Here is an 18199-nt window from a genome sequence, read left to right as displayed (position 1 = left end):
CTGTACCTCTTGTGCGGCTATGTTACCTGCAGGTTCCACCTACCCTCACTGTGAGCAATGCTCGGCCCCTGTTGCACTCGCTCAGCCGGAGCCTCGGGCTCTAGTGGGACCCTCGGCTCAGGCAGAACCGCCTGCTTCCCCTGTCCAGGTGGCAGGGACAGAGTTTGTAGTTTTTGCTGAGAAACTCTGAGTCGCTTTCACAATCCATGGCTCAGTCTATGGACAAATGGTCTGCTAAGCTACTAGAAGCCTTGCAGTCCAGATCGGTCCTTACACAGGCCCCGGGCACTGTTGGATCATCGCCTCCAGGCCCCTCTCGGTCTGCGCCGCAGCGTGCTCCCGGGGTGGCCCCTAGGTCTCACGTGGAGGACTCCGGCACGGACCACAGTCCCAGACCGGCTAAGCGGGCTCGCTGGGAATCTTCCCCGACTTCCTCACGCTGCTCGGGGTCTCAGCTTGAGGACTCTCTGGAGGATGAGGCGGATGTCGCAGCTCAGGGCTCTGACCCTGACGCTCTCAATCTTGATACACCTGAAGGGGACGCCGTAGTTAATGATCTTATCTCGTCCATTAACCAGGTGTTAGATCTGTCTCCCCCGACTCCACCTGTAGAGGAGTCGGCTTCTCAGCAGGAGAAACACCAGTTTCGGTTTCCCAAACGTATACGGAGTGCGTTTTTCGATCACTCTAACTTCAGAGATGCTGTCCAGAAGCACAGAGCATTTCCGGACAAGCGCTTTACTAAGCGCCTTAATGACACACGTTACCCCTTCCCCTCTGACGTAGTTAAGGGTTGGGCTCAATGTCCCAAGGTGGATCCTCCAGTCTCTAGACTGGCGGCTAGATCTGTAGTATCAGTTGCAGATGGCTCATCGCTCAAGGATGCCACTGACAGGCAGATAGAGCTCCTGGTGAAATCCATCTATGAAGCCACAGGCGCGTCTTTTGCCCCGGCCTTTGCAGCCGTGTGGGCACTCCAAGCTATCTCAGCTTGTCTGTCTGAGATTAATGCGGTCACACGTACCTCTGCTCCGCAAGTTGCGTCTTTGACTTCTCAGGGGTCGGCTTTTTCGTCCTACGCCATGAACGCCGTCCTGGACTCTGCTAGCCGTACAGCGGTAGCATCCGCTAATTCGGTGGCAGTCCGCAGGGCCATGTGGCTACGCGAATGGAAGGCAGACTCTGCTTCCAAGAAGTTCTTAACCGGTTTGCCGTTTTCTGGCGACCGATTGGATGAAATTATTAAGGAATCCAAGGGAAAGGACTCGTCCTTACCCCAGTCCAAACCGAAGAGACCTCAGCAACGGAAAACACAATTGAGGTTTCGGTCCTTTCGGCCCTCAGCCAAGTCCCAATCCTCCTCGTCCAACAGGCGAGAGAAGGGCCAGAGGAACTCTTATGCGTGGCGGTCTAAGTCACGTCCCCAAAAAACCGCCGGAGGCACTGCCTCCAAGGCGGCCTCCTCATGACTTTCGGCCTCCCCAAACCGCATCCTCGGTCGGTGGCAGGCTCTCCCGCTTTTGCGACGCCTGGTGGCCACATGTCCAAGACCGATGGGTGAGAGACATTCTGTCTCACGGTTACAGGATAGAGTTCAGCTCTCGTCGTCCGACTCGTTTCTTCAGAACATCTCCGCCCCCCGAGCGAGCCGATGCACTTTTTCAGGCGGTGGACGCTCTGAAGACAGAAGGAGTTGTGATCCCCGTTCCCCTTCAGGAACGTGGTCGCGGTTTTTACTCCAACTTGTTCGTGGTGCCAAAAAAGGACGGATCATTCCGTCCCGTTCTGGATCTCAAACTGCTCAACAGACACGTGAGAACCAGACGGTTTCGGATGGAATCTCTCCGCTCGGTCATCGCTTCGATGTCACAAGGAGACTTCCTAGCGTCAATCGACATCAAGGATGCTTATCTCCATGTGCCGATCGCACCCGAGCATCAACGCTTCCTGCGTTTCGCCATCGGGGACGAACACCTTCAGTTCGTGGCACTGCCTTTCGGCCTGGCGACAGCCCCACGGGTCTTCACCAAGGTCATGGCATCCGTTGTGGCGGTCCTACACTCTCAGGGCCACTCAGTGATCCCTTACTTAGACGATCTCCTAGTCAGGGCACCCTCCCGGGTGGCGTGTCAACACAGCCTGACCGTCGCTCTGGAGACTCTCCAGCGGTTCGGGTGGATCATCAATTTCCCAAAGTCCAAGTTGACACCGACCCAATCACTGACTTACCTCGGGATGGAGTTTCATACTCTCTCAGCGATAGTGAAGCTTCCGCTGGACAAACAGCTTTCGCTGCAGACAGGGGTGCAATCTCTTCTTCGGGGCCAGTCACACCCCTTGAGGCGCCTCATGCACTTCCTGGGGAAGATGGTGGCAGCAATGGAGGCAGTCCCCTTCGCGCAGTTTCATCTGCGCCCACTCCAATGGGACATTCTCCGCAAATGGGACAGGAGGTCGACGTCCCTAGACAGGAACGTCTCTCTTTCCCTTGCAGCCAAAACCTCTCTTCAGTGGTGGCTTTTTCCCACTTCTCTGTCGCAGGGAAAATCCTTCCTGCCCCCATCCTGGGCTGTGGTCACGACGGACGCGAGTCTGTCAGGGTGGGGAGCGTTTTTTCTCCACCACAGGGCTCAGGGAACCTGGACTCCGACAGAGTCCTCCCTTCAGATCAATGTTCTGGAGATAAGGGCAGTGTATCTAGCCCTAAAGGCGTTCCATCGGTTGCTGGAGGGCAGGCAGATCCGCATACAGTCGGACAACGCCACGGCAGTCGCGTACATCAACCACCAGGGCGGCACGCGCAGCCGTCAAGCCTTCCAGGAAGTCCGGCGGATTCTGCTGTGGGCGGAGGCCACAGCCTCCACCATCTCCGCAGTTCACATCCCGGGCGTAGAAAACTGGGAAGCAGACTTTCTCAGTCGCCAGGGCATGGACGCGGGGGAATGGTCTCTTCACCCAGACGTGTTTCGAGAGATCTGTCGCCGCTGGGGAACGCCGGACGTCGATCTCATGGCGTCACGGCACAACAACAAAGTCCCGGCATTCATGGCACGGTCTCAAGATCAGAGCTCTGGCGGCGGACGCATTAGTTCAGGGTTGGTCGCAGTTTCGAATGACTTATGTATTTCCCCCTCTGGCGATGCTGCCCAGAGTGCTGCGCAAAATCAGGTCCGACTGTCGTCGCGCCATTCTCGTCGCTCCAGATTGGCCGAGGCGGTCGTGGTACCCGGATCTGTGGCATCTCACGGTGGGTCAACCGTGGGCGCTCCCAGACCGCCCAGACTTGCTGTCACAAGGGCCGTTTTTCCATCTGAATTCTGTGGCCATCAACCTGACTGCGTGGCCATTGAGTCCTGGATCCTAGCGTCCTCAGGGTTACATCGCTCCGTAGAGTGTCGGAGCTGGCAGCGCTGTCATGCAAAGCCCCCTTCCTGGTTTTTCACCAGGATAAGGTGGTTCTGCGGCCTGTCCCGGAATTTCTCCCTAAGGTGGTATCTCCTTTTCATCTCAATCAGGATATCTCCTTACCTTCATTTTACCCTTATCCAGTTCACCAATGTGAAAAGGATTTGCACTCATTAGATCTGGTGAGAGCACTCCGGTTCTACGTGTCTCGCACGGCGCCCCTGCGCCGTTCTGATGCGCTCTTTGTCCTTGTCGCTGGCCAGCGTAAGGGTTCGCAGGCTTCCAAGTCAACCTTGGCTCGGTGGATCAAGGAACCGATTCTTGAATCCTACCGTTCTTCTGGGCTTCCGCTTCCTTCAGGGCTGAAAGCCCATTCTACCAGAGCCGTGGGTGCGTCCTGGGCATTGCGGCATCGGGCTACGGCTCAGCAGGTGTGTCAGGCGGCTACCTGGTCTAGTCTGCACACTTTCACGAAGCACTATCAAGTGCATACCTATGCTTCGGCAGACGCCAGTCTAGGTAGGCGAGTCCTTCAGGCGACGGTTGCCCACCTGTAAGAGGGGGCCGTTTCGGCTCTTTTTATTGAGGTTTTCTTTTACCCACCCAGGGACTGCTTTTGGACGTCCCAATTGTCTGGGTCTCCCAATGGAGCGACAAAGAAGAAGGGAATTTTGTTTACTTACCGTAAATTCCTTTTCTTCTAGCTCCTATTGGGAGACCCAGCACCCGCCCCTGTTCCCTTCGGGCTGGTTGTTCTTTTGTGTACACATGTTGTTCATGTTGAATCGTTTCTTTTGGTTCATGGTTTTCAGTTCTCCGAACATCCTTCGGATTGAATTTACCTTAGACCAATTTATAAGTTTCTTCCTTCCTGCTTTTGCACCAAAACTGAGGAGCCCGTGATGCACGGGAGGGTGTATAGGGAGAGGGGAGGGGTTACACTTTTTAAAGTGTAATACTTTGTGTGGCCTCCGGAGGCAGAAGCTATACACCCAATTGTCTGGGTCTCCCAATAGGAGCTAGAAGAAAAGGAATTTACGGTAAGTAAACAAAATTCCCTTCCTTCTCAGCGTTTTCCCTGCGATCAGCACTGGCTGCAGCATCCCTGCTGAGGTGCTTGGGGGTCCGGGCTTTGGGATCTGGAGGGCATACAAACAGCTCCAGCGGTCTGGTAAGCCACAACCTCCGGTTGTGGACCTTCTGTATATACTCTCTGGGGGTCATTCTGGCAAGAGAGCCCCCACTCCAGCAGCATGTCTCACACGAGGAGCAAGGCTCCAAAGCTGTATTCAGTATGCACTGCATGTAAGCTCCTACTGCCTGAACCGAGCACTTATCCACATTGTGATGCCTGCTCTAACCTGACGATGCCTCAGCCTGGAATCGTACCTCCAGGGGTCTCTCCGGCTGCTCCGGCTCCTGTGGCTGAACCCCCGGCTTGGGTAGAATCCTTTTTTAGGTCTATCTCCCAGTCTTTTGCCGACTCCATGGGACAGCTGTCCAGGACTTTGCTGAACATGCATCAGCCCCCTTCACAGGGTGCCTCTGCTGCTAGGGCTCTCTCAGTGGAGCTCACAGAGGATTAATCATCTGGTCCCAGGCCCCGTCCTCCTAAGAGGAGACGCAGGGCTCCCTCTTCTTCCTCGTCCCGCGGCTCTGTTTCAGAAGCTGACTCGTGGGATGAGGAGGATGCCTTTACCGGGGGCTCGGAGGCTAACTCAATGTGCCCCATTGATCTGTCCGAAAGTGACTCAGATGTTAGTGATTTGATTGTGTCCATTAATTCTGTACTGGATCTCAATCCGCCAGTATCAGAGGAGCAACCCTTTCTGGCAGAAAAGCACCAGTTTACCTCGCCTAAAAGGACAGAGTGTGTTCTTTAACCACTCCAGTTTTCAGGCCGCTGTGTCCAAGCCTAGGGCCTGTCCTGACAAACGCTTCCCAAAGCGTGGTTCTGATGACCGTTTTCCATTTCCACCTGAGGTGGTCAAGGAGTGGGCTCATTCACCAAAGGTAGACCCCCCGGTATCTAGACTCTCAGCCCGGACCGTTGTATCAGTGGCTGATGGCACCTCTCTTAAGGATTCCACTGACTGACAGGTCGACCTTCTGGCCAAATCTGTATATGAGGCGGCAGGGGCCTCGTTCTCCCCAACTTTTGCAGCAGTGTGGGCTCTCAAAGCCATCTCTGCTTCTCTAGAGGAGATGCATTCCCTCGCCAGGGAATCTATGCCCGAAATGGTTGCCTTAACTTCCCAAGCTTCAGCTTTTCCATCCTATGCCATGTCTGCCATGCTGGAGGCTTCTCACCGCACTGCGGTGGCTTCGGCTAATTCCCTCGCTATCCGCAGGATCCTGTAGCTTCGAGAGTGGAAGGCAGATGCTTCCTCAAAGAAGTTCTTTGCTGGACTCCCTTTTGCTGGGTCCAGGCTGTTCGGTGAACAGCTGGATGAAATTATTAAGGAGGCTACTGGCGGGAAGAGTACTTCCATGCCACAAACCAAAACCAGGAAACCTGTCCAGGGTAGGAATCAGTCGAGGTTTCGTTCCTTTCGTTCCTCCAACTGGTCGTCCTCTAAGCCCTCGGCCTCGTCCACTAACTCAGCCAAGGACCAAAATTCCAGCTGGCGCACAAAAGCGCGTCCACAGAAGACCGCAGGAGCTGCTGCCACTAAGGCAGCCTCCTCTTGACTATCTGTCCGCGCCAGCAACGTCCTTAGTCGGTGGCAGGCTCTCCCACTTTGGCGACGTGTGGTTTCAACACGTCTCCGATCAGTGGGTGAGGTATATCATCTCCCACGGCTACAGGATAGAATTCTCTTCCAGCCCGCCAAACAGATTTTTTTCTGTCAACTCCCCCCTGTTCCAAGGCCGCCGCCTTCTCTCAGGCCGTGGCATCCTTACAGGCCAACGGAGTAATTGTACCGGTTCCTGCCCGGGAACGGTTCAGAGGTTTCTACTCAAATCTCTTCCTAGTCACCAAAAAGGACGGTTCCTTCCAGCCCATCCTGGATCTCAAGCTTCTCAACAAGCATGTTCAGGTGCGGCATTTTCGCATGGAGTCTCTGAGGTCAGTCATTGCCTCAATGACCCAAGGGGATTTCCTGGCATCCATCGACATCAGAGATGCCTATCTGCATGTGCCAATTGCAGTTTCACACCAGCGTTGGCTACGTTTTGCAATCGGAGAGGAACATTTCCAATTCGTGGCTCTCCCCTTCGGGTTAGCCACGGCCCCTCGGGTATTCACAAAGGTCATGGCAGCAGTGGTTGCGGTTCTACACCTCCAGAGGTTGGCAGTGATTCCTTACCTGGACGACCTTCTAGTCAAGGCTTCATCCAGCGCAGACTGTCAGCGGAGTGTCTCGCTCACTCTTGCCACTCTAGCCCAATTCGGGTGGCTTGTCAATCTGCCCAAATCCACTCTGACTCCGACCCAGAGGCTCACGTACCTAGGGATGCAGTTCGAGACTCTGCCGGCACTTGTGAAGCTGCCCTTAATCAAACAGCAGTCCCTCCAACTGGCAGTGCGCTCTCTGCTGAGGCCCCGCCGTTATTCCATCAGGCACCTGATGCAGGTGCTGGGTCAGATGGTGGCGTCAATGGAGGCTGTTCCCTTTGCCCAGTTCCATCTGCGTCCACTGTAGCTGGACATTCTCCGCTGTTGGGACAAGCGTCCTTCCTCCTTGCACAGGTTAGTGGCTCTGTCGCCACAGACCAGGAGCTCTCTTCAGTGGTGGCTTCGGCCCCTCTCTCTGTCTCAGGGACGCTCCTTCCTGGCCCCTTCCTGGGTGATCCTCACCACGGATGCCAGTCTATCCGGCTGGGGAGCGGTATGTCTCCACCACCGAGCGCAGGGCACTTGGACTCCGTCCGAGTCAGCCCTCTCGATCAATGTGCTGGATACCAGAGCCGTGCTTCTAGCTCTCCTAGCCTTTCACCACCTGTTGGCGGGCAAGCACATCCGAGTCCAGTCAGACAACACGACAGCGGTTGCCTACATCAATCACCAAGGCGGGACACGCAGCCGCCTGGCAATGTTGGAGGTACAACGCATCCTTCAATGGGCGGAGGACTCAAAGTCCACCATATCCGCAGTCCACATCCCAGGCATGGAAAACTGGGAAGCAGATTATCTCAGCCGTCAAACCGTGGACAGTGGACAGTGGTCCCTGCATCCGGCAGTGTTTCAGTCAATCTGCCGCAAGTGGGGCACTCCGGAAGTGGACCTAATGGCATCCCGTCACAACAACAAGGTTCCGGTTTACGTGGCTCGCTCCCACGATCCTCAGGCCTTCGCTGCGGACGCTCTGGTTCAAGACTGGTCCCAGTTTCATCTGTCCTACGTGTTTCCCCCTCTAGCTCTCTTGCCCAGAGTTCTGCGCAAGATCAGAATGGAGGGCCGTCGAGTCATCCTCATTGCTCCGGACTGGCCGTGGCGAGCTTGGTACCCAGACCTGCTCCATCTGTTTGTAGAGGTGCCATGGCATCTTCCGGACCGTCCAAACCTTCTCTCACAAGGTCCGTTTTTCCGCCAGAATTCTGCGGCTCTCAGATTGACGGCGTGGCTCTTGAGTCCTGGATCCTGACTGCTTCCGGCATTCCTCCCGAAGTCATCTCCACTATGACTCAGGCCCGTAAGTCTTCCTCTGCCAAGATCTATCACAGGACTTGGAAAATTTTCCTGTCCTGGTGTCGCTCTTCCGGCTATTCTCCTTGGCCTTTTTCCTTGCCGACCCTTCTGTCTTTTCTACAGTCCGGTCTGCAGCTGGGACTGTCCCTCAACTCTCTCAAGGGACAAGTCTCGGCTCTGTCAGTGCTGTTCCAGCGGCGTATCGCCCGGCTGGCTCAGGTCCGCACCTTCTTGCAGGGCGCGTCTCACATCATTCCGCCTTACCGGCGGCCCTTGGATCCCTGGGACCTTAATTTGGTTCTCACGGTTTTTCAGTAACCCACCTTTGAGCCCCTTAGGGAGGTTTCTTTGTTTCGTCTTTCACAGAAAGTGGTCTTTCTAGTGGCCATAACTTCCCTCAGGAGAGTCTCTGATTTAGCTGCGCTCTCTTCGGAGTCACCTTTTTTGTTTTTTCATCAAGACAAGGTGGTTCTCCGTCCGACTCCGGACTTTCTCCCTAAGGTGGTTTCTCCTTTCCACCTTAACCAGGATATTTCCTTGCCTTCCTTCTGTCCGGCTCCTGTTCATCGCTTTGAAAAAGCGTTGCATACTCTGGATCTGGTGCGGGCTCTCCGGATCTATGTGTCTCGCACCGCTGCTCTTAGGCGGTGCACCTCTCTTTTTGTGCTAACCACAGGTCGGCGTAAGGGCCTCTCTGCTTCTAAGCCGACCTTAGCCCGTTGGATTAGGTCGACCATTTCGGATGCCTACCAGTGTTCTCAGGTGCCTCTCCCGCCGGGGATCAAGGCACACTCGACCAGAGCTGTCGGTGCCTCTTGGGCTTTCAGGCACCAGGCTACGGCTCAGCAAGTCTGTCAGGCTGCCACTTGGACTAGCCTGCATACCTTTTCAAAGCACTACCAAGTGCATGCTCATGCTTCGGCAGATACGAGCTTGGGCAGACGCATCCTTCAGACGGCTGTCGCCCACTTGTGAAGTTAGGCTCCGCCTACTTCTCAGTTTTTCTGTTTATTCCCACCCATGGACTGCTTTGAGACGTCCCAATGTTTGGGTCTCCCATAGGAACGATAAAGAAAAAGAGAATTTTGTTTACTTACCGTAAATTCTTTTTCTTATAGTTCCGTATTGGGAGACCCAGCACCCTCCCTGTTGCCTGTTGGCAGTTTCTTGTTCCGCGTGTTATCATCGGCTGTTGTCGTAGACAGAGGCTCCGGTTGTTCTGGTTCTTGCTCTGTTTTTACTTGTGGGTGGCTATTCTCCTTCAGCTTTTGCACTAAACTGGCTAGATCTGGTTCTCCAGGGGGTGTATAAGCTCAGAGGGAGGAGCTACACTTTTGAGTGTAGTACTTTGTGTGTCCTCCGGAGGCAGAAGCTATACACCTAATGTCTGGGTCTCCCAATACGGAACTATAAGAAAAAGAATTTACGGTAAGTAAACAAAATTCTCTTTTTTTTGGCCTATAAGCTGCGGCCACCACCTCGGGGCTCTTATATACAGCATTCTAACATGCTGTATATAATAGCCCAGGCCAGGGGTATAACCTAAAAAACACGTTATAATACTTACCTAACTGTCGCGCTGTGGGCCTTATGGGCGTCTCCATTGTCCGGTGCCGACGCCTCCTCTTTTAGCCATCTTTGTCCTCTTTCTGAAGCCTGGGTGCATGACGCGTCTACGTTATACACAGTCGCTGGTCCTGCGCAGGCGCACTACAATACTTTGATCTGCCCTGCTCAGGACCTGAATGCCGGCGAGTGTGTATGACGTCGGACTCGTCATGCACCGCGGCTAGAGAAGAACAAAGATGGCCGAAAGAGGCGGCGCCAGCATCTGACAATGGAGATGCCCATAAGGCCCACAGCGCAACTGTTAGGTAAGTATTATAAAGTGTTTTTTATGTTATACCCCCGGCCTGGGCTCTTATATACAGCATGTTAGAATGCTGTATATAAGAGCCAGGTGGTGGTGGCCGCAGCTTAAAGCCAAAAAAGTGGTGACAGGTTCCCTTTAAATACTTGGAGTACATGTAGTAACTAAGAAAACCATAAGTGCTACTAAGACTGCGTTCTTTTAATGTAGGTACGCCAAGCTGCCTTTCAATCTCTTGGGCCTTTTATATCTACTTTTGCTAATCCATCAAGTTCTGGTCAATACTTTAAAGAAGAAGAATGTAAAACCGCAGAGGATGTAAACCCAGATGAAGCCAGTGAGAGGTTTGTCCTTCTGTTTTTGTTGTTTTGGTTTTTTTTTTGGTTGTTTTTTTTATTTGTTTCAATGGTGGTGCAGATTGAGGTTAAATATATATATATATACACTTTTATATTTTGATATTATTATTAAAAAAAAAAAGAAATAGTAATGCCCGGTCTATGAATTACTATAAAGTGCTGGCACTAGTCACCTTTTTATTTATTTTTTTTCTTTCTCTCCAAAGCCACTATACTGTAGTTGATATTACCGTCTTTCCCCCCCCCTTTTCATTTTAAATGCTACCTATTCCTGTATTTCTTTTCGCAGTTCATCGGATAGTCGTCTTCTGGAGGTTGCGGCGGGTGCTACCCCAGAAAATGCAGATACAGCAGACGTGTCTGAAACCGAGAGCAGCCCTCTTACCTTCACTGTGAAGCTAGAAACCAATCTGAGTGATGATCCGGCTTCAGATGAAATCTTTAGGGTCACCAATCACTCTATAGACTTTCTTTCACATTGCACTTTGCCTTTGGAGAATTCAGTTGACTCTGTTGAACCAGAACAGGATTCCCCTGATGCAGAAGCATCAGAAGTTTTAGATTTGCAATCTCAGGAGAGCCCCGTTACTGAGCAAGAGCTGTTCAATTCGTTCCATTACTGGAGGACTCCAATTCCTGAAATTGATATCGATCTGGAACTTCGGCATACACAAGCTGAAGCACACAGCCCAGATAATAAGGCAGGAGTTCAGAAGGCATCATCCCCTGGCTCCCCTAATATAGCCATGGCTACCAGAAAAGAGCTGGAGGAGATGATCGAAAACCTGGAGCCGCACACAGATGATCCTGATGTTAAAGGTAATTAAATTAGGGGGGGTCCTTTAAAAATATACCAGTCCTTAAAAAAACAAAAACAAAACTATAGAATAGTTTAATATTTCAGCTCAGCTCCTTTCACTTCACTGAAGCAAGTCAGAAACAGTCAGCCATGTTTTCCCACCCATGTCAATGGGGGGCAGAGATTGTGCGTTATAGCTGCTGCTACTAGGAGGTATATAAAAAAAAACTGACCCACATATCCAGCAGGTGTTGGCTGAAAACACACTATAACTACCAAACACATACAGCTAAACTTTAGAATGCTAGCAATGAATATGGGAACTCTGCTATTGCATTACTGCTATAGGAATATTTAAAAAAAAATATACTTAGCTTATGTATTGGCTAATGCAGGCGAGCCTGGTAACCAGTGGCAAGGTGATCTCTAATATACCGGGACCTTAACTTAAATGCCTCTATCTGGGTTAAAAACCTACATATCTGTGCAGAAAGAATCCAGCTTTAACCCCTTCAGCCCCCGGGCACTTTCCATTTTTGCGTTTTTGTTTTTTGCTCCCCTTCTTCCTAGAGGCGTAACTTTTTTTATTTTTCCATCAATCTTACCATATGAGGGCTTGTTTTTTGCGGGACGAGTTGTACTTTTAAATGAAACCATAAGTTTTACCATATAGTGTACTGGAAAACGGCAAAAAAATTCCAAGTGCGGAAAAATTGCAAAATAAGTGTGATCGTACAATAGTTTTCTTTGTCGCTCCATTGGGAGACCCAGACAATTGGGTGTATAGCTTCTGCCTCCGGAGGCCACACAAAGTATTACACTTTAAAAAGTGTAACCCCTCCCCTCTGCCTATACACCCTCCCGTGCATCACGGGCCCATCAGTTTTATGCTTTGTGTTGAAGGAGGCACACATTCACGCAAGCTCCACATTTTAGTCAGCAGCAGCTGCTGATTATATCGGATGGAAGAAAAGAGGGCCCCTCACAGGGCCACCGGCATGCTCCCTTCTCACCCCACTAAGTCGGCGGTGCTGTTAAGGTTGAGGTACCCATTGCGGGTACAAAGGCTGGAGCCCACATGCCGTTTTCCTTCCCCATCCCTTAGAGGCTCTGGGAGAAATGGGATCCTAACCGGTCACCATTCACTGGGACCGGGCTCCCTCCGCAGCCCCTGGGGGAATCTGATGGACAGGAGACTGGATATCATCAGGGACAGGGCCCTGCATCTTTAAGGTACTCTGTGTCCCCTTGGGGACGCTGCATGGAGCGCCTGTGTTACAGACGCTGCAGCGGCTGCTGTGTTTTTGTGAGACCGGGACTACCGCGCCGACCGCGCCTGTTTGTCGGCCGCGTTATTAAATTTAGTCCCCGGCTTCTGCGGCCTAGTACCATAACTCCCGCCCCCGGGCCTGCCAGTCAGGGGTAAGGGCGGGACGGCCGACTGGACGTCGGCAGTGAGGGCTGGAGCATACTTTGGTGTCCTCCTCCCCCCTCACTGAGCACTGTGGGGCACCAGATTCCCGCACTTTATTAGTCACGCCCACGGCTCCCTCCTCCCCTGAGAACGCTGGCAGCCATTGTTATAATCACTTCTGCCGGTGGAGGATTTCAGAACGAGCTCTGCAGCTCTGGGAGGCCCAGGCAGGGAATCTGGTGGACACACAACCGCTTTGGGCGGTCGGTAAGCCACACCGGTTACAGGTGCTGGGCCCCCTGGGGTGCCGAAGTGTATATATATATATAGATATATATATTGTACACATTTTCTCTGTTCGGCCGCATTATTTGCTTTTGGCTATATACCCTCACTGATCACTCTAAGAGGAGACAACAGCATGTCGTCCGCAAAGAGCAAGGGTGCCAAGGCACAGGCTTATTTTGCAACCTGTACCTCTTGTGCGGCTATGTTACCTGCAGGTTCCACCTACCCTCATTGTGTGCAATGCTCGGCCCCTGTGGCACAGCCGGAGCCTCGGGCACAGGTGGGACCCTCGGCTCAGGTAGAACCGCCGGCTTCCACTGTCCAGGTGGCAGGGACAGAGTTTGCAGTTCTGGCTGAGAAACTCTGAGTCGCTTTCACAATCCATGGCTCAGTCTATGGACAGATGGTCTGCTAAGATACTAGAAGCCTTGCAGTCCAGACCGGTAGCACAGGCCCAGGGCACTGTGAGTTCATCGCCCCCAGGCCCCTCTCGGTCGGCGCAGCAAAGTGCTCCTGGGGTGACACCTAGGTCCCACGGTGAGGACTCCGACACGGACCGCAGTCCCAGACCGGCTAAGCGGGCTCGCTGGGAACCTTCCCCGACTTCATCACGCTGCTCGGGGTCTCAGCTTGAGGACTCTCTGGAGGATGAGGCGGATGTCGCAGCTCAGGGCTCTGACCCTGACGTTGCTCTCAATCTTGATACACCTGAAGGGGACGCCATAGTAAATGACCTTATAGCGTCCATCAACCAGGTGCTAGATCTTTCTCCCCCAACTCCACCTATAGAGGAGTCGGCTTCGCAGCAGGAGAAACACCAGTTTAGGTTTCCCAAACGTACACGGAGTGCGTTTTTCGATCACTCTAACTTCAGAAATGCTGTCCAGAAGCACAGAGCATTTCCGGACAAGCGCTTTACTAAGCGCCTTAATGACACACGTTACCCCTTCCCCCCTGACGTAGTTAAGGGTTGGGCTCAGTGTCCCAAGGTGGATCCCCCAGTCTCCAGACTGGCGGCTAGATCAGTAGTATCAGTGGCAGATGGTTCATCGCTCAAGGATGCCACTGACAGGCAAATAGAGCTCATGATGAAATCCATCTATGAAGCCATAGGCGCGTCTTTTGCTCCGGCATTCGCAGCCGTGTGGGCACTCCAAGCTATCTCAGCTTGTCTGTCTGAGATTAATGCGGTCACACGTACCTCTGCTCCGCAGGTTGTGTCTTTGACTTCTCAGGCGTCGGCCTTTTCGTCCTACGCCATGAATGCCGTCCTGTACTCTGCGAGCCGTACAGCGGTAGCATCCGCCAATTCGGTGGCAGTCCGCAGGGCCATGTGGCTACGCGAATGGAAGGCAGACTCTGCTTCCAAGAAGTTCTTAACCGGATTGCCATTTTCTGGCGACCGTTTGTTTGGCGAGCAATTGGACGAAATTATTAAACAATCCAAGGGAAAGGACTCGTCCTTACCCCAGTCTAAACCAAACAGACCTCAGCAACGAAAGATACAACCGAGGTTTCGGTCCTTTCGGCCCTCAGCCAGGTCCCATTCCTCCACGTCCAACAGGTCAGAGAAGGGCCAGAGGAACCCTTCTGCATGGCAGTCTAAGTCACGTCCTAAAAAGACTGCCGGAGGAACCGCCTCCAAGGCGGCCTCCTAATGACTTTCGGCCTCCCCAAACCGCATCCTCGGTCGGTGGCAGGCTCTCCCGCTTTTGCGATGCCTGGTGGCCACATGTCCAAGACCGATGGGTGAGAGACATTCTGTCTCACGGTTACAGGATAGAGCTCAGTTCTCGTCCTCCGACTCGTTTCTTCAGAACATCTCCGCCCCCCGAGCGAGCCGATGCACTTTTTCAGGCGGTGAACACTTTGAAAGCAGAAGGAGTTGTGATCCCCGTTCCCCTTCAAGAACGTGGTCGCGGTTTTTACTCCAACTTGTTCGTGGTGCCAAAAAAGGACGGATCATTCCGTCCCGTTCTGGACCTCAAACTGCTCAACAGACACGTGAGAACCAGACGGTTCCGGATGGAATCTCTCCGCTCTGTCATCGCCTCGATGTCCCAAGGAGACTTCCTAGCATCAATCGACATCAGGGATGCTTATCTCCATGTGCCGATTGCACCAGAGCATCAACGCTTCCTGCGTTTCGCCATCGGGGACGAACACCTTCAGTTCGTGGCACTGCCGTTCGGCCTGGCGACAGCCCCACGGGTCTTCACCAAGGTCATGGCAGCAGTGGTGGCGGTCCTACACTCTCAGGGCCACTCGGTGATCCCTTACTTAGACGATCTTCTAGTCAAGGCACAATCCCGGGTGGCATGTCAACACAGCCTGACCATTGCTCTGGAGACTCTCCAGAGGTTCGGGTGGATCATCAATTTCCCAAAGTCAAAATTGACACCGACCCAATCACTGACTTACCTCGGGATGGAGTTTCATACTCTCTCAGCGATAGTGAAGCTTCCGCTGGACAAACAGCGTTCGCTACAGACAGGGGTGCACTCTCTCCTTCGGGCCCAGTCACACCCCTTGATGCGCCTCATGCACTTCCTAGGGAAAATGGTGGCAGCAATGGAGGCAGTTCCCTTTGCGCAGTTTCATCTGCGTCCACTTCAATGGGACATTCTCCGCAAATGGGACAGGAGGTCGACGTCCCTAGACAGGAACGTCTCTCTTTCACTGGCAGCCAAAACCTCTCTTCAGTGGTGGCTCCTTCCCACTTCTTTGTCGAAGGGAAAATCATTCCTGCCCCCATCCTGGGCTGTGGTCACGACGGACGCGAGTCTGTCAGGGTGGGGAGCGGTCTTTCTCCACCACAGGGCTCAGGGAACCTGGACTCCGACGGAGTCCTCCCTTCAGATCAATGTTCTGGAGATAAGGGCAGTGTATCTAGCCCTAAAGGCGTTCCACCGGTGGCTGGAGGGCAGGCAGATCCGCATACAGTCGGACAACGCCACGGCAGTCGCGTACATCAACCACCAGGGCGGCACGCGCAGCCGTCAAGCCTTCCAGGAAGTCCGGCGGATTCTGCTGTGGGCGGAGGCCACAGCCTCCACCATCTCCGCAGTTCACATCCCGGGCGTAGAAAACTGGGAAGCAGACTTTCTCAGTCGCCAGGGCATGGACGCAGGGGAATGGTCTCTTCACCCGGACGTGTTTCAAGAGATCTGTTGCCGCTGGGGAACGCCGGACGTCGACCTCATGGCGTCTCGGCACAACAACAAAGTCCCGGCATTCATGGCACGGTCTCAAGATCACAGAGCTCTGGCGGCGGACGCATTAGTTCAGGATTGGTCGCAGTTTCGACTGCCTTATGTATTTCCTCCTCTGGCACTGCTGCCCAGAGTGTTACGCAAGATCAGGTCCGACTGCCGCCGCGCCATCCTCGTCGCTCCAGACTGGCCGAGGAGGTCGTGGTACCCGGATCTGTGGCACCTCACGGTGGGTCAACCGTGGGCACTCCCAGACCGACCAGACTTGCTGTCTCAAGGGCCATTTTTCCATCTGAATTCTGCGGCCCTCACCCTGACTGTGTGGCCATTGAGTCCTGGCTCCTAGCGTCCTCAGGGTTATCTCAAGATGTCATTGCCACTATGAGACAGGCCAGGAAACCAACGTCCGCCAAGATCTATCACAGGACTTGGAGGATCTTCTTATCCTGGTGCTCTGATCAGGGTTTTACCCCCTGGCCGTTTGCCTTGCCCACTTTTCTTTCTTTCCTTCAATCCGGAATGGACAAGGGTTTGTCTCTCGGCTCTCTCAAGGGACAAGTATCGGCGCTTTCCGTGTTTTTTCAAAAGCGTCTAGCCAGGCTTCCGCAGGTCCGCACGTTCCTGCAGGGAGTTTGCCACATAGTCCCACCCTACAAGAGGCCGCTGGAACCATGGGATCTTAACAGAGTGCTAACGGCTCTTCAGAAACCACCCTTCGAGCCACTGCGGGATGTCTCTCTATCACGTCTTTCGCAGAAGGTGGTTTTTCTAGTGGCAGTTACATCGCTCCGTAGAGTGTCGGAGTTGGCAGCGCTGTCATGCAAAGCCCCCTTCCTGGTGTTTCACCAGGACAAGGTGGTTCTGCGTCCGGTCCCGGAATTTCTCCCTAAGGTGGTATCCCCTTTTCATCTCAATCAGGATATCTCCTTACCTTCTTTTTGCCCTCACCCAGTTCACCAATGTGAAAAGGATTTGCACTTGTTAGATCTAGTGAGAGCACTCCGGCTCTACATTTCTCGCACGGCGCCCCTGCGCCGTTCTGATGCGCTCTTTGTCCTTGTCGCTGGCCAGCGTAAGGGGTCGCAGGCTTCCAAGTCAACCTTGGCTCGGTGGATCAAGGAACCGATTCTTGAAGCCTACCGTTCTTCTGGGCTTCCGATTCCTTCAGGGCTGAAAGCCCATTCTACCAGAGCCGTGGGTGCATCCTGGGCATTGCGGCACCAGGCTACGGCTCAGCAGGTGTGTCAGGCGGCTACCTGGTCGAGTCTGCACACTTTCACGAAACACTATCAGGTGCATGCCTATGCTTCGGCAGATGCCAGCCTAGGTAGGCGACTCCTTCAGGCGGCGGTTGCCCACCTGTAGGAGGGGGCCGTTTTTTCGGCTCTTTTTATCGAGGTATTCTTTTACCCACCCAGGGACTGCTTTTGGACGTCCCAATTGTCTGGGTCTCCCAATGGAGCGACAAAGAAGAAGGGAATTTTGTTTACTTACCGTAAATTCCTTTTCTTCTAGCTCCTATTGGGAGACCCAGCACCCGCCCCTGTTCCCTTCGGGCTGTTGTTCTTTTGTGTACACATGTTGTTCATGTTGAATTGTTCTTTTGGTTCATGGTTTCTGTTCTCCGAACATCCTTCGGATTGAATTTACCTTAGACCAATTTATAAGTTTCCTCCTTCCTGCTTTGGCACCAAAACTGATGGGCCCGTGATGCACGGGAGGGTGTATAGGCAGAGGGGAGGGGTTACACTTTTTAAAGTGTAATACTTTGTGTGGCCTCCGGAGGCAGAAGCTATACACCCAATTGTCTGGGTCTCCCAATAGGAGCTAGAAGAAAAGGAATTTACGGTAAGTAAACAAAATTCCCTTCTTTGGGATGTTTTATTCACGGTGTTCACTATATGGTAAAACTGAGATATCTATGTGATGCCTCAGGTCAGTGCGACTTTGTAGACACCAAACTTGTATAGGTTTACTTGTAAACTTGTTACGTGAAAAAATTCACAAGCTTGTCCAAAAAACGCGGCACACGTTTTGCGCCATTTTCCAAAACCCGTAGCGTTCTCATTTTTTAGGATCTGAGGCTAGGTGATGGCTTATTTTTTGCGTCTCGACCTGACGTTTTTAACGGTACCATTTTTGCGCAGATACTCAGTTTTGATCGCCTGTTATTGCATTTTGCGCAAAATTTGCGGCGACCAAAAAACGTAATTTTGGCG

At 53.0% G+C, this 18199-nt stretch overlaps 1 protein-coding gene across 2 annotated transcripts in view; it reads left to right on the top strand.

The window, feature by feature from the left end:
• The window catches only part of PPP4R1 (protein phosphatase 4 regulatory subunit 1), a 114414-nt gene that overhangs the window by 37392 nt on the left and 58823 nt on the right, over positions 1-18199 (top strand). For both annotated transcript variants that reach the window (XM_075314542.1, XM_075314541.1), the window contains exons 10-11: positions 10119-10252; positions 10557-11086. In XM_075314542.1, the coding sequence (XP_075170657.1) occupies positions 10119-10252; positions 10557-11086 (664 nt within the window). The remainder of the gene's footprint in view (positions 1-10118; positions 10253-10556; positions 11087-18199) is intronic.

The sequence above is a fragment of the Anomaloglossus baeobatrachus genome, chromosome 6 (assembly GCF_048569485.1).
Source record: "Anomaloglossus baeobatrachus isolate aAnoBae1 chromosome 6, aAnoBae1.hap1, whole genome shotgun sequence".
Classification (NCBI taxonomy): domain Eukaryota; kingdom Metazoa; phylum Chordata; class Amphibia; order Anura; family Aromobatidae; genus Anomaloglossus; species Anomaloglossus baeobatrachus.
Note: the sequence above shows the minus strand (reverse complement) of the source record. Positions and strands in the feature narration are given on the sequence as shown.